At 38.5% G+C, this 25105-nt stretch overlaps 1 protein-coding gene across 9 annotated transcripts in view; it reads left to right on the forward strand.

Moving 5' to 3' along the window:
• The window catches only part of LOC100071466 (cell surface glycoprotein CD200 receptor 1), a 62663-nt gene that overhangs the window by 30832 nt on the left and 6726 nt on the right, over nt 1-25105 (forward strand). For 7 of the 9 annotated variants that reach the window (XM_070243831.1, XM_070243832.1, XM_070243836.1 and 4 more), the window contains 3 exons: nt 20719-20778; nt 23853-24170; nt 24290-24538. In XM_070243831.1, coding sequence (XP_070099932.1) covers nt 20719-20778; nt 23853-24170; nt 24290-24538 — 627 coding nt within the window. Of the gene's footprint in view, nt 1-17137; nt 18174-20718; nt 20779-23852; nt 24171-24289; nt 24539-25105 lie in introns of those variants that run through there. The other 2 variants (XM_070243833.1, XM_070243835.1) reach the window with 1 other exon arrangement.

A 25105-nucleotide genomic window follows, 5' to 3' on the forward strand; every position in this document is an offset into this window, starting at 1 on the left:
ATACTACCCAAAGCAATCTATGGATTCAATGCAATCTCTGTCAAAATACCAATTGCATTTTTCACAGAACCAGAACAAAGGATCCTAAAATTTGTGTGGAACCACAAAAGATCCTGAATAGTCAAAGCAATCTTGATAAAGAATAACAAAGCTGGAGTATCACATTTCCTGATTCAAACTATACCATGAAGCTATAGTCATCAAAACAGTATGACACTGGCACTAAAACAGACACATAGATCAATGGAACAGAATAAAGAGCCCAGAAATAAACCCACACTTATATGGCCAATTAGTCTATGACCAAGAAGGAAAGACTATAAAAGGGGGGAAAATACCATCTCTTCAATAAATAGTGTTGAGAAAACTGGGCAGTTACATGCTAAAGAACGAAACTGGGCCTCTTTCTGATACCATATACAAAGATAAACTTGAAATGGATTAAAGACTTAAATGTAAGACCTTAAACTCTAAAACTTCTAGAAGAAAACACAAGCAGTATGCTCTTTGACACTGGTCTTAACAATATCTTTTCGAATACCATGTCTCCTCAGGCAAGGGAAACAAAACAAAAAATAAAGAAATGGGACTACATCGAACTTAAAAGCTTTTCCATGGCAAAGGAAATCATCAACAAAATGAAAAGACAACCCATCAGCTGGGAGAAAATATTTGTAAATTGTATACCTGATAAGGGATTAACTTCCAAAATATGTAAATTTACTCATACAACTCAAAAACAGACAACCTGATCAAAAAATGGGCAGAGGATATGAACACACGTTTTTTCCAAAGATCTACAGGTAGCCATGGCCAACAGGTGTGTGAAAGGATGTTTAACGTCACTAATTAGTAGAGAAATGCAAATCAAAATTATAATAAGATATCACCTTACACCCATCAGAATGTCTGTTATTGGAAAGACAAGAAATAACAAGTGTTGGAGAAGATGTGGAGAAAAGGGAACCCTCATACACAGCTGGTGGAAATGCAAACTGGTGCAGCTACTATGTAAAACACTATGGATATTTTTCAAAAAATTAAAAATGGAAATACCCTCTGATTCAGCTGTTCTGTTTCTGGGTATTTATCCAAAGACTGTGAAAACAGTAATTCAAAAAGATATATGCACTCCTATGTTCATTTCAGCATTATTCACGATAGCCAAGACTTAGAAGCAACCTAAATGCCTAAATGCCCATCAATGGACGAATGGATAAAGGAGATGTGAGATAGATATATATAGATATATCTATATATGTACACACACACAATGGAATACAACTTAGCAATAAAAAATGAAATCATGCCATTTGTGACAACATGGATGGACCTTAAGGGTATTATGCTAAGTGAAATAAGTCTGACAAAGAATTTTTTAAATAAACGGATGTTGAATTTTGTCAACAACTATTTCTGCATCTATTGAGATGAACACATGATTTTTATTCTTTATTTTGTTACCGTGGTATATCACATTGATTGATTTGCAGATATTGAACCATCCTTGCATCCCTGGGGTAAATCTCACTTGATTATGGTGTATGATCCTTTTAATGTATTTTTGAACTCAATTTGCTAACATTTTGTTGAGGATTTTTGCATCTGTTGTCATCAGGGATATTGGCCTATAATTTTCTTTTTTTGTAGTGTCTTTGTCTGGTTTTGGTGTCAGGCTAATGCCAGCCTCATAGAATGAATTTGGAAGAATTCACTCCTCTTCAATTTTTTGGAATTGTTTGAGAAGTATTGATATTAACTCTTCTTTAAGTATTAATAGAATTCTCCTGTGATGTCGTCTGGTCCTGGACTTATGTTTGTTGGAAGTTTTTTGATTACTGATTCAATTTCGTTACTAGTAATTGGTCTGTTCAGATTTTCCTATTTTTTCCTGATTCACTCTTGGAATGTTTTTAGGAATTTATCTAGTTCTTCTAGATTGTCCAATTTGTTGGTGTGTAATTGTTTGCAGTAATCTCTTATGATTCTTTGTATTCTGTGATATCAATTGTAACTTTTTGACTTTTATTTCTGATTTTATTTCCTTGAGCTCTCTCTTTTTCCTATCTTTTTCTTGAAGTTCTCACTGTGTTGCTCCATTCTTCTCCTAGGTTTGGTGAGCAACTTTATGATCGTTACTTTGAGTTCTTTTTCTGGTAGATTGTTTACCTCCATTTTGTTTAGTTATTTTTCTAGGTTTTGTCTTGTTCTTTCATTTGGAACAAATTCCTTTGTCTCCTCATTTTGGCTAACTCTCCGTGTTTGTTTCTATGTATTATGTAGATCAGCTGTGTCTCCCAGGCTTGAAGGAGTGGCCTTATGTAGAAGGTGTCCTGTGGGGTCCAGTTGTGCAATTCCCCCTGGTTACCAGAGCCAGGTGCTCCAGGGTGTCCCATGTGGGCTGTACGTGCCTTCCTGTTGTGGCTGGGCCATGACTGCTGTGGGAGTACTGATGTACTGGGCTGGCCTGCAGTGTGGCTGGCTGCAAGGACTGGCCATGACAGCTTCAGGCTTCTGGTGGGTGGGGCAGGTCTCTGGTGCAGCTGGCTGTGAGGGCTGGCCAAGACTGTTGCAGGCCCTTTGTGTGCAGGGCTGGCCCCTTGGGGCAGGAGCCACTTTGGGAGGCACTCTGGTGCCGTCCAAGGCTGCCTTCCAGGTGTGGTGGGGTAGGCGGCCATTTTGGGGGACTGCTGGCTGCGGTGGACCCACAGAGGAATGCAAGGGTGGGATGAGTGGTGTTAGTAAGGTAGACTAACCTTACTAACGGCACCAGGCAGTGCTGGGCCAGCTAGGTAAAAGGTGAGCAAAAAAACCCTCTGCCCACCAGTGCCTCTGTCCCTGGAAAAAGTTCCAACAGATCCCGGACCCTCTGGCACATGCCCTAAAATTAGTCAATGGGTCTCCTTCACGTGTGACCTAGGCACTTTTCAAACTGCTGCCTCTGCACAGGGTCTTGGAGAGAGTGAGTTTGTGCAAGTTCCCTTTAAGAGTGGAGTCTTGGTTACCTACAGTCCTCCAGCTCTCTTGGATGTAAGCCCTTTTGGTTTTCAAAGCCAGACATTATGGGGGCTCATCTTCCCAGTGCAAATCCCCTGGTCTGGGGAGCCCCCAGTGTGGGATTCAGACCCCTTGCTCCTCAAGGAGGACCTCTGCAAGTTGCGATATCTCTCTCACCTGTGGATAGTCACTCTGGAGGTGTGGGTCCCAACCAGACTGAATCTCCGCCCCCCACTCATCTCAATGTGGTTTTTTCTTTATATTTTTACTTGCAGAAAATCTTTCCTGTCAGCCTTCAGCTTGTTCTCAGAGATAATTACTCTATACATAGTTGTAGTTTTGGTGTGTCCATGGGAGTAGGTAAGCTGAGGATCTTCCTACTCTGTCATCTTGATCCCAAGCCCAGGCAACTCTGCATTTTTTGAGGAACTGCCAAATTGTTTTCCAAAGCGTCTGCACCATTTTAAATTCTCACCAGCAATTTGTGAGGGTTTCGATTTCCCCATATCCTCACCAACAAGTGCTTTTATCTCTCTCTTAGATTATAGCCATCTGAGTGGGAGAGAAATGACATCTCATTGTGGTTTTTATTTGTTTTTCCCTAATGACTAATGACGTTGAGCATCTTTTCATGTGTTTATATGACATTCGTGCATCTCCTTTAAAGAGCTATGTATTTAGATAATTTACTTTTTTGACCAATATTAAATTGGGTTATTTCTTTTTTATATTACTGAGTTATAAAGGCTCTTTATATACTTTAGACACAAGTGCCTTACCAAGTATGTGATTTACAAATATTTTCACCCATTCTGTGGTTTGTCTTTTGACTTTCTTGCTAACTTGTTTTGAAGCACAAAGTTTTCAATTTTAATGTACAATTTACTTTTTCTGTTGTCACTTGTGCTTTTGTGCATCATATCTAAGGAGACTTGATCTAATGGAAAGTCAAAGATTTACCACTACCTTTTCCTCTAAGAGTTTTATACTTTAGCTCTTACATTTAGATCTATGATTAATTTTTGTAATAAAGGAGTCCTTTTTCATTCTTTTGTATGTGGATATCCAGTCGCTCCAGTACCATTTGTTGAAAAGACTATTTTTTTACCATTTAATAGTCTTGATACCTTTGTGGGAAATCGGTCGACCATAGACACATTGGTTTATATCTAGACTCTTAATTCTATTCCATTGATTTATATGTCTATCCTTATGTCAATGCCACAATGTCCTGATAATGGTAGTAAGTCTTTAAATAAGCAAATGTGAGTCCTCCAACTTTGGTGTCTTTAAAGATTGTTTTGACCGTTCAGGGTCTCTTGCATTTCCTTATGAGTTTAGAATTAACTTGTCAAATTTTGCAAAAAACCAGCTGGGATTTTGATAGAGATTATGTTGAATCTGTAGATCAATTTGGAGAGTGTTGAACTCTTAACACTATTAAGTTTTCTGACTCCTGAACATGAATGTCTTTCCATTTATAAAAGATATTGTGGTTCAGTTCCAGATCACCACAATTAAGTGAATATTGCAATAAAGTGAGTCACACAAATTTTTTGGTTCCCAGTGCTTATAAAAGTTATCTTTACACTATACTGGGGTCTACTAAGTGTGCAATAGCAGTATTTTGTTTAAAAATATATATACATGTATACAATTACATACCTGAATTAAAAATTGCTTTATATTTATTTTATTTTTCTTCATTGCTAAAAAGTGCTAACTCTCATCTGAGCCTTCAGCGAGTTGTAATCTTTTTGCTGATGGGAAGTCTTGCCTTGATACTGATTGCTGTTGACTGATCAGTGTGGTAGTTGCTGAAAGTTGGGGTGGCTGTTGCAATTTGTTAAAATAACACAACAATGAAGTTTGCTATATCAATCGATTCTTCCTTTCATGATATTTTTCTAAATTTTTCCAAAATTTTTTACTAAGTATTTCATTCTTTTTGATGCTATGGTAAATGGAGTTTTTTTGAATTTCATTTTCAGATTGTTCATTGCAAGAATATAGAAACACGGTTTTTGTGCATTAGTCTCATTTCCTGGAAACTAGTTGAACTTGTTTATTAGTTCAAAAATTTTTAATGGATTCCGTAGGACTTTCGATGTAAAGATCATGTCATCTTCAAACAGAAATATTTTCACTTCTTTCTTTACAATCAAGATTGTCTTTCATTTTCTTTTCTTGCCTAATTGCCCTGAATGGAACTTCCAATAGCATATTGAATAGAAGTGGTGAGAGCAGACATCCTTGTCTTGTTCCTGATTTTAAGAGGAAAGCATCCAGTTTTTGATCAAGAATGATGTTAGATACGGGTTTTTCATAGATATAGTTGATCAGATTGAGGAGTTCTCTTCTATTCCTAGTTTGTTGAGTGTTTTTATTATGAAAGGTGTTGGATTTTGTCAAAGACCTTTTCTGCATCAATTGAGATGATCATGTGGTGGGATTTTTGTCTTTTATTCTATTGATGCAGTGTATTACATTGATTGATTTTCATCTGTTGAACCAACTTTGACTTCCTGGGATAAATCCCACTTAGTCATGATGTATAATCCTTTTAATATGCTACTGTGTTCAGTTTGCTGGTATTTTTTTGAGGATCTTTGCATCTATATTCATAAGGGATATTTGTCTTTAATTTTCTCTACTTGTGTTGTCTTTGTCTGTCTTTGGTATCAGGGTAATGCTGGCCTCAAAGAATGAGTTGGTGAGTCTTGTTTCCTCTTCTATTTTTTGGAAGAATTTGAGAATATTTAAGGTTAAATCTTTGGTAGAATTCACCACTGAAACCATATGGGCCTGGGCTTTTCTTTGTGAGAAATTTGAAAATTACTAATTCAATGTTTTTACTTGTTATAGGTCTATGCAAGTTTACTATTTCTTCTTGAGTCAATTTCAGTAGTTTGTGTTTCTTCGAATTTGTCAATTTCATCTAGGTTATCTAACTTGTTGCCATATAATTGTTCATAGTATTCCTTTATAATTCTCTTTATTTCTGTAAAGTTGTGGTGATGTCCCTTCTTTGAGCCTCTTGAATCTAAATTTATCCTTTACCAAATTTGGAAAAATTTTAGCCACTATTTTATCAAATAATGCTCTGTTCTCTTTCTCTCTCTGGTACTTGAATACACACATGTTACATTTTTTTATGTTGTCCCACCAGTTTCTGAGGCTCTGATTATTTATATTTAATCTTTTCTCTCTGTTGTCGACTGGAGGATTTCTGTTTATCTATCTTTAAGCTGGGTAGCTCTTTATTTTTTCATGTTCATTCTGCTAAATTAAGTTTATCCAGTAAATTTTAATTTCGGATTTTGTATTTTTTTATTTCTAGAATTCTCATTTCTTTTCTAAAATTGTGTTTTATATCTCTGCTGTGATACCCTAATGCTTTCTTTAGTACTGTCATATAATTCTTTGGGTACTTGAGCATAATTAAAATCCTTTAAGGCCTTTTGTCTGCTAATTATTACATTTAGATCATGTCAAGGACAGTCTCCATTGTCCTTTCTCTTGAGGTTATAAATTTTATCTTGACCATTGTTAATGATATATAGTAGAGGTTCTATTTCTGTTACATTTCTCTGGAGAGTATTGGTTAATTATTTTTGGCAGACAGTTAACTTGGATTAACATAAACTGCAAATTCTCTCTTCATTGCTTTGGGCAGCAACTCAAATTCCAGACCACTTCTCTTAGTCCTAAGCTTAGCTTCTTGGATTCTACCCTAAACATATTTAGGTTATGGGTTGGCTAAAGATTTGGGCAGAGTTCTTGCAAAGAATTTGGGGCTTCCTCTCTTTGACTCTGTATTTTCCAAAATTTATTTTCATATTTTCTAGTGATTTATGTTTTTCCAACCTTTGTCCTCTGGTTCTTCAGTCAGTAACACTGCAGGTTTTCTATTAGAGCTTAAGCGTTTCACCTGGTGAAGACTTGGGCCTGCCCACAGGCCAAAGGTTTTGAAAATAGGAAATTCACTCAGTGCTATTTTCTTTTTCCAGTTGTTGACTCCCCTTCTCCATATACAGTCTCTTGATTGCTCTCCAGTGCATTCAAATAGTTGTTGTTCGTATTGTGTCCAGAGATGACAGTTGGTATGTATAGAAGTGTTGGTCCTTTAGAAGTTACTTGGCCATACACAAAAGCAGACCGGGTAGTCATTTAAATCTAAGACTTTTAGCTGCTCTGTAACTCAGTTTTAACTAAATTGCTTTTTCTTGGTGGTGTTGGGAAATACAGTCTTTGGAAAAATAATTTGCATATATTGTGATATTTTAAAGAATATGATCACTCAAGTCAATAGGATAGACTCAGAAGAGTTATGTTAACTTCTCACTGTTTTATTGTTTAAATTTTACATGTTATTTTATCATTATTTATTACCCCAAAGTGCTTTTTGTATCTTGGAGTGATGTCAATGATCGATATTCTGAAATTCTTCTCCCTTTCTCCAATCCTCTACATTTGTGCTTGTCACTGTAGTTTTCCAGGGATGGAAAGTAGAGGATCAATGGGTGAATTGAACTCTGTTGTGTTCTCCTAATTTGACTAATTCTTTTTGAGAGCATAATTTATTGTTTTTTTAAAAAAGTCCTCTTTTATTTTTTTAAACATCTTCAACAAATTTATTTTATAACTTACATTCAATAATTTCAACATCTGAATATCTGATTCATTCAATAATTCCAATCTCTGAAGTTCTGAATCTTATTCTTCTCTTTAGGAATGAGAAAGGGCAGCCAATAAAATGGTGTGTTATCTCATTTTGTGGTTGCTTATTTCTTCCTGTGTTTTGTAATTTTGGAATGTGAGCTCATGATTATGTGGCTTTGAGTCTGAGAACTGGTTTGAATATAGAAACTTGGCGAAGGATCATGATTTTCCATTATGGTAACTGATCTAAGCCTTCACTCACTGCTATGGACTGAATGTTTGTATCCTCTCAAAATTTGTATGTTAAAACCCTAATCCCCAATGAGATGGTATTTGGAGATGGAGCCTTTGGAAGGTAGGTAGTTTACGAGGGAGGAGACCTCATGTTGGGATTAGGACCCTTATAAGAAGAGACACAAGGGAGCTTCCTTCCTCTCTCTGTCACCCTCTGCCCCTCCCATGTGAGGATACAATGAGAAGGCAGCTGTCTACAAGCCAGGAAGTAGGCTTTCACTAGACACCAGGTCTGCTGGTGCCTTGATCTTAGACTTCCCAGCCTCCAGAACTGTGAAAAATAAGTGTTTGTTGGGGCTGGCCTTGTGGCATAGTGGTTGAGTTCACACACTCCACTTTGGTGGCCCAGGGTTCACAGGTTTGGATCCCGGGCGTGGACCTGCACACTGTTCATTATGCTATGCTGTGGCGCATCCCACATATGAAATAGAGGAAGATTGGCAACAGATGTTAGCTCAGGGCCAATCTTCCTCACGAAAAAAATTAAAGTGTTTCTTGTTTAAGCCATGCAGCAGTCTATGGGATTTTTGTTTCAGCAGACAAAACTGACTAAGGCACTACTTACCCTTGATTTGGTGATATAGGGAAAACCATGCCCTATTTGGCCGTCCTTCTGTCTCATCCTTAGTATTCGCTACCCTAAGAATACTGGGGTTTATTTAACTTTCACTACAAATCCTTCAGGTCAGAGTCTCTTAGTTGCCATTCTAGCCTTGTTGCTGTTTATGATAATTATATCTACCTTGCCTCTGACTGTTAAGTGCTGTTACCTTGTCTCTGGTATTACAGAATCCTATCATCTCCATTGTCACTAGGGAGCTCACTTCCATGACAACTTCTCTTACTCTCAATCCTGGCCTACAAAGGACAACACCATTGAGCTTCTCAATGATGCCAGTGCTCTCTTCCCTCCTTGCCTTTTAGTAGTGCATTTATTATTTCTTTAGGCAAGCAAGCATCCTCTGGAAACTCTGGAGAATATAGTCAGCTTGTGGCTTCTCTGGATTATATCCATTCTAGCAATATTATCATATTGGATAAAAATTCAAGACCAAACTAACGCTTTAGATACCTTACCCTACAGTATACCAAGGCAATTATGGCAATAATTTTCATATAGTGTAGGCTACCACTTCATCCATGTCTCAGCCCACCAAATGAATGAACTCTTAGAGTCCTTTTTGATACCTCAGTCTACAGCACTGAATCCAGAATCTCTGTTTAGTGGACCCATATCAATAATTTTAGCCTGGTCTAATTTTATATTCCTCTTATCATTATTCCAGATCTTTAGTATCCATTCCCACACTTATTCTCCAGATTTATAACTGTATAAATTGGCAAAATCATATAATTCTTTTGATGTGTAGAGTACTTCCTGGTGAGTCACACTCTGTACCTCACTCTTGGGATCCTGCCAGGGTCTTTGTGTCTAGTTATAGGCATAGAAGCAAAGAGGAGTAAGGGTGGTAGGTCTTGAGGAGAACAGCAGTCTTTTAAGGTAACTACCTCAAGGGAAGAGATGATAATTTCTTCAGGCAAAGCAGGATTAACCTCTTCAGGCAGGGGGAGAAGGGCTGCATCAATGGACAAAGAAGATTCAGCAGAATTTAGGGGTTTGATGCCTCCAACTTCATTGGAATCTGTCCATATATCCCCATTCTAATTTTCAAAATCCCATTCCTCCCTCATCAATACCTTCACTTTAATAGAAGATGCTCTGCAAGGTTTGGAATTCATGTTGTAATTCAGCCACTCACAGAATAAGGTCTGGTTTTACAGAAATCTCAGCCCTGCTGTTACAGGAGATAGGGTGTCTTTCAGAGCAGACATAGGAACTTTCTGTTCATTTATGCAGAGCTTGAGCTTGGAATTTGGAGCCCTGAACTCATTCTTCCCCCACCCCCTTTCTCCAGTGCAGTTAGGAGAAACCAGCCAATTTCATTACACTAAAATATTCTAAAGTATCAAATACATGGTCACCCAGAACCTTTCATAAGTATATGATTAGGAGTATCCAATGGTGATATTTTGCATATCTCTATTGCAACATCATGCCATGGACTATCAGTGTCCTCTTTACCACTAGAAATAGTAATTAGTGCTTTTAAACATAGCTAAATTAGAGAAACAATTCCAGAAAACCCTGAACTCAATTCATAAATCTCACCCATAAGATCCTCTTCCTCTGGACCTACTCATTTGGTACCACTCATGGTACCAAAATCCGTACCAGTCAGCATTCTATCATAGGAAATATGTATATGTACGCGTGCGTGTGTGTGTGCATGGATGTATGTTTTTTCAAGGAATTGGCTTATGTAATTGTGGAAGCTGATAAGTTTGGAATTTCTAGGGCAGACCAGTAGGCTGGAAACTCTTGGGCAGGAGCTGATGCTGCAGTCTTGAGGCAGAATTTCTTCTTCCTTAGGGAAACCTCAGTTTTACTCTTGGACCCTTTAACTGATTGGATGAGGCCCATCTACTTTATCAAAGATCAACTCTTTTACTTAAAGTCAACTTATTGTAAATGTTAACCATATCTACAAAATACCTTCACAGAAACACCTAGATTAGCATTTGATTGAGTGATTGGGTACTATAGCCTAGCCAAGTTGACACATAAAAACTAGCCATCACAGGAGGATATGCATTATTTTCTGGAGCATATGGGATTTTTACCAATGTAGAGCACAAAATGGGCCATAACACAAGTCTCAATAAATTTAAGCTCATCTGGGTAATGAAAAAAATAAGGCTCTAGGTTTTTGAGATCAGCAAACTGTCTCATGGTTTCCTCCTCCCTTGTCATTTTTGGCCTGGGGGAATTTGCCTTACTGTTTTGCAAGTTCAGCGATGCATTCAAAACAGGGATTGTTACAGTTCATTCAACACTTCTACGTATTTTTTAGTGGGAGAGATTTAGACTATCTTTCCCACAATAGTTCTGGAAATGGAACTTGACTCCTGGGCCCTGCAGTGTAACCTCTTTCACTGATTAAAGATAGGTATGGCTGGCAAAAGACTAGGAGGGCCTGAGCTGTTACAGTAACATTAAATGAATCATTTATCCATAATTATGTAAAGAAATTTCGAAAACCTGATTTTACCTAGAAAACTTTTATCTAGTTATGGTACCACTTCTGATTTCTCTCGAATAAAGATTTTTATGATTTGTTGTGTGATGATTAATTAATTTAAGGAATTGAATTTTTTTGTGGTTATCTTACATGAAATCGGGAGAGTCTGCTCTATTTCAGTGAATAAAATTTCTTATTTTTTCTTTATATTTCTTCTCTAAATATTCTCTAGCTTCAGGTAATAATTCATGCCTGGTGACACAACTAGAAATTTAGAGCCAGATGATACCACCTTGTGAAGATAAAGTGCCCACTTACTTATTAGCCATTTCTGCAGGAGGGAGGGTTGGATCATTGGCATAAATATTTATGTGATCATTTGCCCTGTGCGCAATTGTAATAGACATCCCTCCACACATTAGTGCTTGAAGACCTTGCAAGAGTCTAGTTAGCCAATTTAATTCAATAACAAAAAAACCCTGTAGGTTTCTTAATAGTACAGAGCAATGTGCTAGGTACAACAGAGGCTACAAGGATGAAGAAAACCCACACCTGTCCTTAAGTGGTCTGCATAGTCTATTCTTTTTTTTTTTTTTTTGAGGAAGATTAGCCCTGAGCTAACTGCTGCCAATCCTCCTCTTTTCGTTGAGGAAGACTGACCCTGAGCTAACATCTGTGCCCATCTTCCTCTACTTTCCATGTGGGATGCCTACCACAGCATGGCGTGCCAAATGGTGCCATGTGCGCACCCAGGATCTCAACTGGCGAACCCCCAGGCCTCCAAGAAGTGGAACGTGCTCACTTAACCGCTGCGCCACGGGGCCAGCCCCTGCATAGTCTGTTCTTGGAGGTAGACAGGGATGCCATGAATTATAGGGGAGAATGAAATGAGTGCAGTAATACAAAATGGATGTGTTAGAGAGAGTAGCTTTTGAGTTGGCTCTGGAAGGATTCCAGAAGGCATAAATGATGGGAAAAAGAGGCTCAGGAATCACTGTGGACTAAGGTAGAAGGTAGATGAAATGTTTGTCCAATGGAAGCAGTCTGTGGTGGCAGGACTTTAATATGCCTGCTGGGAAGTACACTAAGGAATACCTATACTCATGTATCAGAATGCTCGGTAATGTTAATGAGTTATTTCTCTCTGATTTAATTTATATATTCAATACAATCACAATAAAACTATCAATGGAATATTTTTGTAAATGTTGACAACATGATTCTAAAATTTGTATGGAAGCAAGTAAAATAACTACAAAAATATCTAGAAAGTTCTGGGGAATAAAAAAGAATGAAGAACAATGAGAAAGGACTTGTTTTATCAGACATAAATGCAAATACATAAATTACAATAGTGTGATAAATGCATATGAATAGAAATTAGATCAATAAAATAAAACAGATTCATATGTGTATTGGACTTTGTTTTAAAGATAAAAGCAAAATCTTGAAAGAAATCAGGAAGCATGGAAATTGAATGAGTGCTATTGGATAATTGATTATCCACAATAAATAAAGACATACATACAAAGGAAGGAAGGAAGAAAGAGCAAGAAAGATCCTGTCATAGTGTAATCAAAATAGATTTCAGATAAAGTATCAAAATACAAAAATTAAAACTATGGAAATATTAGACAAAATATTGGTAAATGTTTTATAATCTTAGTGTAGAAGGATTTCCTAAGCAAGTTACAACACACAGAAGCATAAAGAAAAAGGTAGAAAGGTTTTACTAGTCAAAAACAAATTGTTGTAGTAAAGGCATAGGAGAAGTATGGTCTTGTGCCATTGGCTATTTGAGGTTCATTACTCTTAGAAGAGTGGAAGTGAGAAAAACAAGATAGGACAATGGAGGAAAGCTAAGCAAGAATCTGGATTCAGCTGGAGACTTTAGGCTGCTCCACTTAGAGCTTTGGGACATGAAATGCATCTCCTAGTTGGTTCCACCTTGAGAAAGATGTTATCTTTTAGCATCTCTGTATCAATCAGGCATTGGCTGTCAGCTGCTGGGGTGGGTGAGGAGAGGCAGTATGTATTTTCTCAGGTGAGGCAACTCCAATTCAGCTGAGGGTCATTCAGCAGAGAAAGGGGGCAGTTGTGAGCTCTTTTTTTTTTTTTTAAAGGTTGGCACCTGAGCTAACTTCTGTTGCTAATCTTTTATTTTCCTTCTCCCCAAAGCCCCCCAGTACATAGTTGTATATTCTAGTTGTGAGTGTCTCTGCTTGTAGTTGTGAGCTTTTAACAACCAGTATTCTCAGCAGTTGGGAGATGTGCATCTGCCTGGTAAAGGGGATCTTGGTGGGGTACCTGAAGCATACACTACAGCCCACTCTTTGCACCATTCACATCCACTTGTTTTTTGTTTGTTTGTCTTTACATTAAAGTTAACTCTATCCAGGCATAGCTTTTCCAGGATTATTTTTGGTTACTATTTCTGGGAAAACTTACAAAAGAAAGGTAAAGTGACAGTCTCTTCTGCTGTAATTTGTCCCAAGGCCATAACTGATGCTTTCTGATTCCCTCCCTTGGCTAGCAGTTCTACTTGTCTATGTGGCTTTCCTAGTGGGATGAGCACACGCTCAGCCCTGAGGGGTCTGAGGCTTGGTTATCAGGCCCTGTCACATTTACAGATTTTCAATTAAAACTGGGTATAGGAGTACAAAAAGGCATATTCTTCCCTGTCCCCATTATATAAAAGCAGGTCTATCACCTCAGGATAATCAGGGTCAATCTGCCCTGCAAAAAGGTAATTACTTTCTGCGCCTGCTGGTCTAGCAGGGAGCTGCTATATATGAACTCTTACTGTGTTTCCTGGAAGAAGTCTCTCCAGTCTGAGACCCAGTACCGTACCGTCACAGGATCTAAAACTACTGGGATTTAGAAGCCAAATTCCCCAAGGCATGATGGTGAGTGGGACCACTCCCACTTCTACTCTTTGTTTTTGGGCCCATGTAGTCTATCTACTGGGAAAACAAAGCCATTCTGAAGGGTGGTGCCTGTATGTTTATAGGGGATAATTTCCAAACTGTGCTTCAAGAGGATGTGTCAGTGCTCCATAGGCTAGCAACTTACGGATGAATCCATATGCCTCTGCTCCAGATCTTCTTGTCCCTAGTCTTCCAGTTTTGAATCTTCTGGGCTTCTGACCAAAAAGCCAAGCCATTTGCCACTGCCAATGAGTTCATCTATTTTCTTACTTGACGCTTTTTTTCCATAAAAAGTGAACTTACCTGATATACCACTGAAAACCTTGCCTAATGGTAGTGTGTTTTCTCACCACTCTCTTTCAGGCCCAGACATGAGTAGGTCTCTAGTGCAGCAACTGTCCTTTTAGGCTTGTACCCACATACTGAGGCAACCCATCTATAAACTAGGCTTGGGTTTTTGATTGCAGGGAACCTCCAATGCAGACTTAGATGAGAACTGAGGGAGAGATGTCAGTGCAAAAATGGTATATGAGGTGGGGGTTTGGACCATTTGTTCATTCAGGTTACTTGTGTCCTCTTGACTGTGAAACTTCTGTTTTATGATGGATTGCTGCTGGACCCACTTGACTTTATCATTTGTGGGTATGACAGTGCCCAGTCTATGATAGTTTGCTCTAGTTGCACCATCACTTCATATGACATGATTAGATGGTCAGTCTCTACTAGGGTGCCATAGCATATCATGAGCTGACTTTTAAAAGCAAATACTTCTCTGCTTCTGATGATATGGCATTGCCTCAGAACTGTAAGGGCCTGCACTGTGACTCTCCTACTGGGCATGTCTGAGACTCCACATGGCATCTTTCTCAACCACAGTATCCTCTAGTACCATGATTATCTGCCTGGTTTTATGAACTTGGTGTAAAAGTTGGCATACTGAATTGTGTACCTGCTATAGATACTATTCTTGGTGTGGGGCCCACTCAAAACTAGCAGCCTTCCATGTCAACCTATAAGTGGGTCATAGTAGTGGTCTCAAATGTACAATATGCTGCCTCCAAAATAAAGTGTTGTGCTACTTAGTGGTAGGAAGTAGGGTTAAATAACTTGTCCTCCACTGTGGAGGAGATGTCCTGGTACATACAAAACACCAGGCTGCAAAAACGTTCATCAATGTGTCAGGCCCTGGATCTTTGTAGAATTTATCTTCTATCTCTAAAATGCGTGTGATTTTCCAAGGTATTCACAATACCTGCCATTTCTTGCTCATGAGGTCTGATTAATATGATGTTATCAAAAATAGTAGACCAATGTGATGCTCTGTAGATTGCCCAGATAATCTAGATCTTTTTAGATTATATTGTGCATGAGAGTGGAAATTTTTAAGTAGCCCTAAGACAAGACCATATTTGTATACTGTTTCCTGTCCATGTGAATACAACTGTTTTTGATGTTCCTTCCTGATGAATATTGAAAATAATGCATTCTCCAGATCAATAGCTGCAAACTGCAACTAGAGGCTGGTTAAAGTAAAGATAGCTTATTTGGCAGAGCAGCTGCTGTTGGGGCTACTACTTGGACGAGTTTGCCCTAGTCCAGTGTGCTTCACTGTCCAGTATTTTGCATCGGCCAAGCTGATGATTTAAATGGGGATATGATGGGGACCACTATTTTAGTATCCTTTACGTTTTGAGCTGACACTTATCCTTAGGTCTGTGATATTGATTTTGATTTGCTATCTTGGCCAGAGTGGGCAGTTTCGGAGGGTTTCACTTGGTCTTTCCTACTAAATAGCTCTTAATTTACAGATCAGAGACTCAACAAGAGGGTCTGCCAACTGCTATATATATCTATTCTAATTAAACATTTAGCAATTGGGAAAATCACACCAGCTGGGCTGTAAATTTAGAGAGTCCACTGTGACATGAACCAGACACAAGATTTATTTCATTACTCTATATGCTCCTACTCTAACAGGAGGCCTATGATAGTGCATTGTGTCCTTACATATCGAAATCAATTCAAATCTGTATTCAAACAACCTTCAAATGATCTTGATAATTCCTTTTCCCCAGTGAATGGTTACCAAAGTACATGATCATAGGTCCTTTAGGAAAGGACTAGGGGAGTGACTATTGCAGTGATTCTCAAAGTGTGGTTCTCAGATGCCTGGAAGTAATCAAGACTCTTTCAGTGAGTTCAAAGGTAAAAAATGATTTTTATAATAATAATATTACAATGCTGTTATTTTCCTTTCTTACTGTGCTTATGTTTCCATTGATTGTATAATAGAAATGTTGGTAAAAATTATGTCCCTTGGATGGCAGAATAGGAGATTCAAGCCCTCAAACCTCCACAGAAACACCAATTATTTTAACAACCACATGTGGATGAAAATACTTTATGGAATCCCAGGAGTCCAGCTGAGAGGTTGTAGCACCACAGTCAAGCAAAAGATCAAGAATAGACATACTGAAGATATTACAAACATTTTCACTGTACCCACATCACTCTTCTCCCTAAAGCAGTACAGCTCAGTGCCAAGAGAAATTCCCTCAGCCTGTGATTTCTCACTTGAGGGTGAGCACCCAGCTTCCCTAGCCTTGCAGGATGCCTCCCAAGAGGCACACTTCTGTCTTGCCCCATGAAGAACACTGAAGGGATCAAGACAGCTGAACTGTCTGGGGGCAGCTAGGAGCAGGCAAAAGAGGTGGGGGGATCATGGCAGCCAGAGCCTGGAACTCAACAACTGGCCACAGCTTCTACTGGCTGGCTTGTGGACTCCACCACAAGCCCTACCAAAAAACCCTGTGGGCTTCTTCACTTGTAGACCCAATTGACTAGCTGATGTGCTTCCCCAGCATTCCATGTGTCCCCTCTGTGGCTGGCACCAACTTTCCCACAGACAACATGCACCCCTACAGTGGTGTGCATGGATATCAGCAGCTATTGGACTCTGCTGGACTGGGAGAAGGTGTACAACCTTGAATATTTCAGGGCACTGCCCTGGGGTAAATAAATGAGAGGTTCTCAGTGTTCTGTCTGACTTTGAAGGATTGAGAGAAGACACACAATCCTAAGACTTCCTCCCCAAAAGATAGTAAGAGGAGTGGAGAAGAAAGGTCTGAGAAATCTCCCAGAATATGTACCTGAACTGACTGGGGCCTTTCTTTCCAGAAGCCGGTCAGTAAAGACTCTTAGAAGTGACTCTTTCTTCAGATGTTAAGACAGCAAGGTAAGGCTTCAAGGAACACAAAAACATCAAGAAAAGGTGACACCACTAAAGAAAAAAACATTAAGCTCTAATGGCTGACCTCAAAAGAAATGGAGTTCTGCATATTGCCTGACAAAGAATTCAAAATAATTATCTTAAATAAGCTCAGTGAACTACAAGAAAACATAGAAGGACAATTAAACAAAATCTGAAAAACACTACATGAACAAAATGAGAGTTCAAAAAAGAGAAACCATAAAAAAGAACCAAAAATATTCTGGCGCTAATACAATGATTGAGCTGAAAAATGCAATAGACAATTTCAACAGCATATTCGTCAAGCAGAAGGAAGAATTAGTGAACTCAAAGACATATCATTTGAAATTATCCAGACAGAGAAACAAAAAGAAAAAGAATGAAAAAGAGTGAAGAAAATCTATGGATCTTATGGGACACCAACTAAAAAAGCAATGTATGCATTATGGGAGTCCCAGAGGAGCATGGAAGAGAAAGGAGCAGAAAAATTATTTAAAGTAATAATGAGAGACAACTTTCCAAATCTAGGGAGGGAAATGAACATCCAGATCCATGAAGCCCAAAGAACTCCAAATAGGTTGACCATAAAGAAGTCTTCACTGAGACATAATCAAATGACAAAGAGAGAATTTTGAAAGCAGCAAGAGAAAAGTGATTGGTCACATATAAGGGAATCCCATAAGACTAGCATATTTCTCAGCAGAAACCTTGCAGGCCAGGAGAGCAGGATGATAAATTCAAAGTGCTGAAAGAAAAAAAATCTATCAAGCAAGAATACTTTACCCAGCAAATCTATCCCTAGGAAATGAAGGAGAAAGACTCTCAGAAAAAACAAAAGCCAAAGGAGTTTATCACCACCAGCCCCACCTATAAGAAATTCTAAAGAGAGTTCTTTGAATTGAAATGAAGGGATGCTAGCCAGCAACATGAAGACATACAAAAATATAAAACACACTGGTAAAGGTAAGTATATAATTCAATTCAGAATACTCTAATACTCTAATGGTGGTGCATTACACCATTAACTCTAGTACAAATGTTAAAAGGCAAAAATATTAAAAATAACTATCACTACAATAACCTGTTAATGAATACAGAAATTTAAAATATGTAAACTGTGACATCAATAAAATAAAATGTGTGTTGGGGGAGAAGTAAAAGTGTAGAGTATTTGTATGCGATTGAAGTTAAGTTGTAATCAGCTTAAAATCAACCATTATAACTATAAGATGTTTTATATAAGCCTCATAGTAACCATAAAGAAAAATCTTCTGGTAGATACACAGAAGATATAAAGAAAAGAGGGACTGTCCTGGTGGCATAGTAGTTAAATTCATGTGCTCTGCTTTGGCAGTCTGGGGTTCACTGGTTTGGATCCCAGCATGAGCCTACACATCACTCATCAAGCTATGTTGTGGTGGCATCCCACATACAAAATAGAGGAAGATTGGCACAGATGTTAGCTCAGGGCCAATTGTCCTCACCAAAAAAAAAAAAAAAAAAGATATAGAGAAAAGAATCAAAGCATACCACTACAAAAAAATCATCAAATCATAAAGGAAGGCAGCAAGAGAGTAAGAAAGGAACAGAGGAGCATCAAAATGGTCAGAAAACAAATAACAAAATGACAATAGTGAGTCCTTACCTGATAAATTCACTAAATGGACTAAATTCTCCAATCAAAAGGCATATAATAGCTTAATGGATTTAAAAAAACAAGATTCAACAATATGTTGCCTACAAAAGACTGACTTTAGCTTTAAGGATACACATAGGCTGAAAGTGAAGAGATGGAAAAAGATATTCCATTCAAATGAAAACCAAAAGAAAGCAGGGATGGCTATACTTGTATCAGATAAAGTAGACTTTAAGTCAAAAACTCGAGTGAGAGACAAAGAATGTCATTATATAATGATAAAGGAGTCAATTCATTAAGAGGATATAACACTTGTAAATATTTATGCATCCAAAATTGGAGCACCTAAATACATAAAGCAAATATTAACAGAACTGAAGGGAGAAATAGGTAGCAATGTAATTGTAGGAAACTTTAATTCTCCACATTCAAAAGTGGATAGATCCTCCAGATATAAAATCAATAAGGAAACAGTGGACTTGAACAACACTATAGACCAAATGGCCTAACAGACATATACAGCACATTACATCTAACAGCAGCAGAATATGCATTCTTCTGAAGGACACACAGAACATTCCACAAGATAAATCATATTTTTAAAAAATTTGTTGTTTGTAAAAAATGATACTACAAAACAGAAGTTTTCAGAAACCAAATTTGAAGTAGATTAGGACTGTTTTGATTGTCAGAAATTCTATAGAACCCAAAGGAAGGAGTGCATGTGGGTCTCAGGAACTATGGAATTGGAAACTTGAGCTAGATGAAGACTGTCGTCTCTCTCTCTCTGCTTCTGCCTCATTCTTCCCAAGGTAGGTGTATTATTAGTCGGGGTTCCTCAGAGAAAAAGAACAACATCTGTCTGTCTGTCTGTCTATCTATCTATCTATCTATCTATCTATCTATCTATCTGTCTATCTATCTATCTATCTATCTATCTATCTATCTATCTATCTACCAACCTACCTACCAACCTAGCTACCTATCTATAGAAAAAGAGAGAGAGACAGACAGAGAGAAATATTTATTTTGAAGAATGGGCTCACACAACTGTGGAGACTTGACAAGTCCAAAACCTGCAGGGTAGGCCAGCAGGCTGGAGACCCAGGGAAGAGTTGTGTTTGAACCAGAGTCAGTCTACTGGCAGAATTCCCTTTCCCAGGAGGTCAATCTTTTTCTCTTAAGGTCTTCAACTGACTGGATGAGGCCCACTCACATTATGGAGTCAGTTTGCTTTATTCAAAGTCTACTGATTTAAATGTTAATGGCATCTAAAAAATACCTTCACAGAAATATCTAGAATAATGTTTCACTATTTATCTAGGCTCTGCAGCATAGCCAAGTTGACATATAAAATTAACCATCACATTAGGAAAATTGGGGAAGTAAGAAGGATGAACCACTCTTCTCAGTTCTGGTTCCAAAACTCTTGAGAAAGTACTGATTTGTCCAGCTGGGTGAGGTGCCTACCACTGGACCAAATAACTTTAATCAGGGGTGGCATCTGGAGAAAGGATTGTAATCAGCCCAGCTCAGGTGAGATGCCCATGATGGACAATCCACTGTGGCTAGAGAAGCGGTGCAGGCAGGGTTACCTGGTACAAAATTGTTGTCAAGTACAAAACCACGTGTCTCATAAATGGGAAATCATTGATTAATAGCTTATAAATGTAATTGTCAAATGTTAACATGTTTTTCCATTTAATATGGAATAACTTCTGATTTCTGTTTTGCGAGGCTTTCTGTTTAATTTAGTTGTGATTAACTGCTTTCTATCATATTGTATATAAGAATTTGTAAAGAAATAGTGACTTCTACTCCATGTAAGTACCTAAAATTGATTTCATTTACTTTTCTTTGAATATTTTCTAGCTTCAGTAAATGGTTCCTCTACGGACAAGAGGCAGAGAAAATTAGAACTTCCTGTAGAAGGTAAGATGCTTTTTCGTCCTAGAGGTCAGTACTGAAGGGATGGAATGTTGAACCTCCTTGGAGACATAGCTGATGGTCTGGTCTGAGGGCCAGCCTTGTGGCCACTTGAAGAATATGGTGATGTGAGTGCAGTGGTGTGAGGGACCCCGAATGACCCCGCCCCTCCTCCCCCAAAACAGTTCAACTATATTTGGAGATTGTAGAGATTTCTCTCTCCGGCTCTGTGCTAGGGTTTATGGAGGATGCAAAGATAAGCAAGATGAGCAGGACTGTCAGAGAACCCTCAGGGAGCTTAGTTTTATGGAGGAATCCAGACATGAGCACAGCTGTCATATATGGCAGAGGAGACAAGCATTCACATCAAGTGGACCAGGGAATGTAGAGGAGGGAGCACTTAAGCACCAAGGCTCAGAGAAGGCTTCACAGAGGATGCAGCATGTAAACCGAGTCTTAAAGGAAGAGGAGTATTTTAACAGAAAAAGAGCCTCATGTAGGGCATCCTAGACCATGGGAAAAAATGTGAAGAAAGACAAAGAAATGCAAATATGCTTGGTTTTTCCTTTCTAGAGTGTAGGGGCAGTGTAAGGGTGATAAGATTTCAAAGCCGAGTCAATTTGAAAAAGAGGACTTACAAAGCCAATATAAAGACACTTAACCATTTTCTTCAGACAGTGAGAGATCTCTGAAGGGATCTCTGAAGAGAATGCTCTTAGTGTTGAGTGAATCACATCTGTGTTACAGAATGATGTACCCGGCAGCAATTTAAGGTAGGGCCTGAAGAGAGGAGAGTTAGAGACAGAGAGAAGTTAGGAGGCCTTTGCAGAAATCTAGCTGTGGTGATGGGGAGTGAAACTATGGTATTGTAATGAGAAAAGAAAGGAAATGCCCAAAAGCCAACTAGAATTTCTCTGTGTGCATAAGGCTGGATAAGACTGGAAGATATTTATAGACAAAGCATGCAGAAACGATGGGATATGACTGCTGGTTCTGGAGCAAATATGAGAATCTGCCCTCTGTCTTCTCTGTGAAGTAGGAGGTGAATCGTCCTGCGGATTGCGGGAGGGTATGGAGAATCTATTTGTTAGGTGCCAAACACACTGAGTGTGGGGGTTGACTGGCTATTGGTAAATTATCACAACAGGTATGAAAAAAGAAAGAAGAGGATGAAGAAAGGGTGAAATCGTAGCAGTGACATAAGAACTATCATTGTAGGTGAAGGGTGATTGACTGAAGGTCGTAGAGCAGAGGAAGGTGAAAGAATGTCCACTGTGCTCGGAACCCTCACCACCTGAGTTACTTCTTTGGATACTGTGCCCCTGTTAAAATGCATATGTTCATTTGATTAGCTAGTACTTTCCTTTAAAAAATTAGAGGCAGATCTTAAGGATAAATAAGGCAAAAACATTCAAGCCTTCCACTGCTTACAAGCTAAAGTTCACAATACCAAAAGTAGAAGAGCCTTCACAACATGTTATGACACTAGTCTCTTACCTTCCTGGTTTTATCGTCAGCTTCTTTCCCTTGTGCACAGATATGCTTACCCACACCCGCCTCCAGTTGTTCTCCAACAAGCCATGTTCTGGCTTGCCTGTAAGCCTTCGCTAAGTTGTAGGTTCCTTCTGCAAGGGGGTGCCACCTGGAGTGGTGGAAAGAGCATGAGTTGAACTGCCGTCTCAGATCTGCTTTAAGATCCTCCCTCTTCCCTTATCTAGTTATATGATCTTCGTGTGACTGTGAAATGCAAAAGCTTGAGTACATCACAGAAGAGGCAGGTGACGCTAAAAGAGGATATGAGAGATATTAAATGCAGAGTTTAGAAAAAATAAGCTTCATCCACATAAAAATTTTGCCCTCCCCAGCTGGTTCTGCTCATTTTAAAGAAATGAAGTCACTGACACTCACCTCTGTTACAGGTGAGTTGTAATAGCTACACCTGGTCACTTCTGAGCAAACCCCAATGGTCATGAACACGTGTCAGGTTATGGGAAAGCGTGAGTTTCTATGTTGAAATATGCTCGCAAGTCTTAATTTTTACTTTAAAGTATCGAAAAATAGGTCAATTTTATGTTTAATCCTGATAATTGTATTGAATGCACGGAACCAAAATCTGTGAGCAAACTTCACAGCTGAACTGTCTGGGATTGTATATGTGATGGAATAGGAAGGAAGGGAAAGTCGTTCAAAGGCCACGTTTGATATTATTACCCATTTGCAATCAGTTCCTTTTTGCAGAAAATGTACAGAGGAAAACAAGTCTTTTCTTTGTATTGTATTTATATACTATACTACATTTTCACTAGAAATAAATACTTCTAAGATAAATACTTCTAAGATAAATACTTCTAATCTCTTTCCACGAAGCATCATCATTTTTCATTTTTGTGGGAGGGACCAATAGATAAAATTACAGATTATCTAAAAATCTGTTGATTTCACTGAGTTTATGATTCTTTGAATAAAAATTAAACAGAAACATCTCCAGCTTGCTCAACCTGATGCCATCTTAGTTACTTTTAGTGAACGTACCATATACTTTCTACATTTATGTTTGTCTGATGTGTCACCGTTCGGGATAGGTATTTAGTTCTGACGTTACTGGGTTTTTTTGCTTTCATCAAAACTTAGGAGGAGAAAATCACATCACTAATTGTTCCATTCTCTTTCATGAGGAGCATGGATTCTATGATAAATCTAATGGTCTCTATGACCAAAAGATTATATTTAGAACATTGTCTTTGTCTTTTAATTTAGATTCTGTTTTCTTCTCTGTTTTATAGGTATCAAATATCCTGAATTAATTTCAAAAAACTTAAAAAAATTTGTCAGACATATAATACATGTGTTTTCTTAATGATACATAATACAGTACAAAATTGGTTAATCTTTGGATGAATTTAATGTTATATATATTTCATGAATGTTAATTTCTTATAAGTTTAACATTTCTGGAATAAGTTCTCCAGCAAAGCAATGTTCTAGTACAACTTCATGTAATATGCTGTGGACAAATTTAACACAGGAAGTTCTTTATCAGGTTTTCTTTTGTTATTCTCCTTGTGTGTGTGTGTATCCAGCCAACGCTTCTCTGTCCGTACCTGTGGATACGAAGGTTGTGTTCGATTGCCCTTCCATCCTGTTGACCTCTATGGTGGTAACAGCGTGGCAAATAATCCTCAGAGGCAAGCTGTCCTGCACCAGAGCGTACAGGAGAGATAGAAATGAGACCAAGGAAGGAAACTGTACCGACGAGAGAATAACCTGGGCCTCCAGACCTGATGAGAACCTCGCCCTTCAGATTGATCCAGTGGCCACCACTCATGACGGGTTTTACATGTGTCAAATGGTAACACCTGATGGGAATTTCCATCGTGGATATCACCTCCAAGTGTTAGGTAAGGAACATCACACATTGCGGTATTTCAGATAGCTAGATTTGGCACTGAAACAAAGGTCCCTCTAAATTCCTTATCCCACATGTTAAGACTGAAGCATTTCTCCCTGGTCTCTGCAGTGCCCCCCGAGGTGACCCTGCTTCAAAGCAAGAATGGAACCACGGTGTGCAGGGCAGCTGCAGGGAAGCCGGCTGCACAGATCTCCTGGACCCCAGAGGGAGACTGTGTCACCGAGCAAGAACATTGGGCCAATGGCACAGTGACCGTCCAGAGTACATGCCGCTGGGAGGACCACCCTTTGTCTAATGTGTCCTGCTCTGTCTCACATGTGACCGGCAACAAGAGCCTGTCTTTAGAGCTGAGTCTCGGTAAGCATCTGCTTATTTTAGAGTAGTGAACTTGGTGCTCAGCCTTTCCCTCCATAGAAGATTATGAATTACCAGGCACCAGGTGAGAAAGCCTGTGCTCCTAACTTGAAGATATTCTCTAAAACTTAACCAGGTAATGCATTAGTGTGCTAGAGAAATTGTTGCTATTCCTTTATCAAGTAGAAGGAATTCATTTAATAACTTCTTACCAGCACATTCTCTAGATATCTTTATTCCAGTAGCCATAAAAAATATTATTTGCTAACTTAGTGATCTATAGGCTTTTACTTTGAGATTAATTGTTAATATAAAATGTCAATACTTTTATATAATGTAACAATACTTACTCAGTAGGTAGCCAAAAAACAGTAGTTATTCTCTCCCTGATTTTTCTATCACCACTTTGTTACCCTGAGTAAGAGATGTTTTCTTTCCCCCCTCTCTTGTCATCTGTAACCAATCCATCAATTCATTCACCAGATATTTATTGAATGTTGTTATATGTTTGAGGCTGGGGATACAAAGATGAAAAGACAAGGTCCACGTTTTCATATTGTTGTAGGGAGT

This window comes from Equus caballus, chromosome 19 (genome assembly GCF_041296265.1).
Source record: "Equus caballus isolate H_3958 breed thoroughbred chromosome 19, TB-T2T, whole genome shotgun sequence".
Classification (NCBI taxonomy): domain Eukaryota; kingdom Metazoa; phylum Chordata; class Mammalia; order Perissodactyla; family Equidae; genus Equus; species Equus caballus.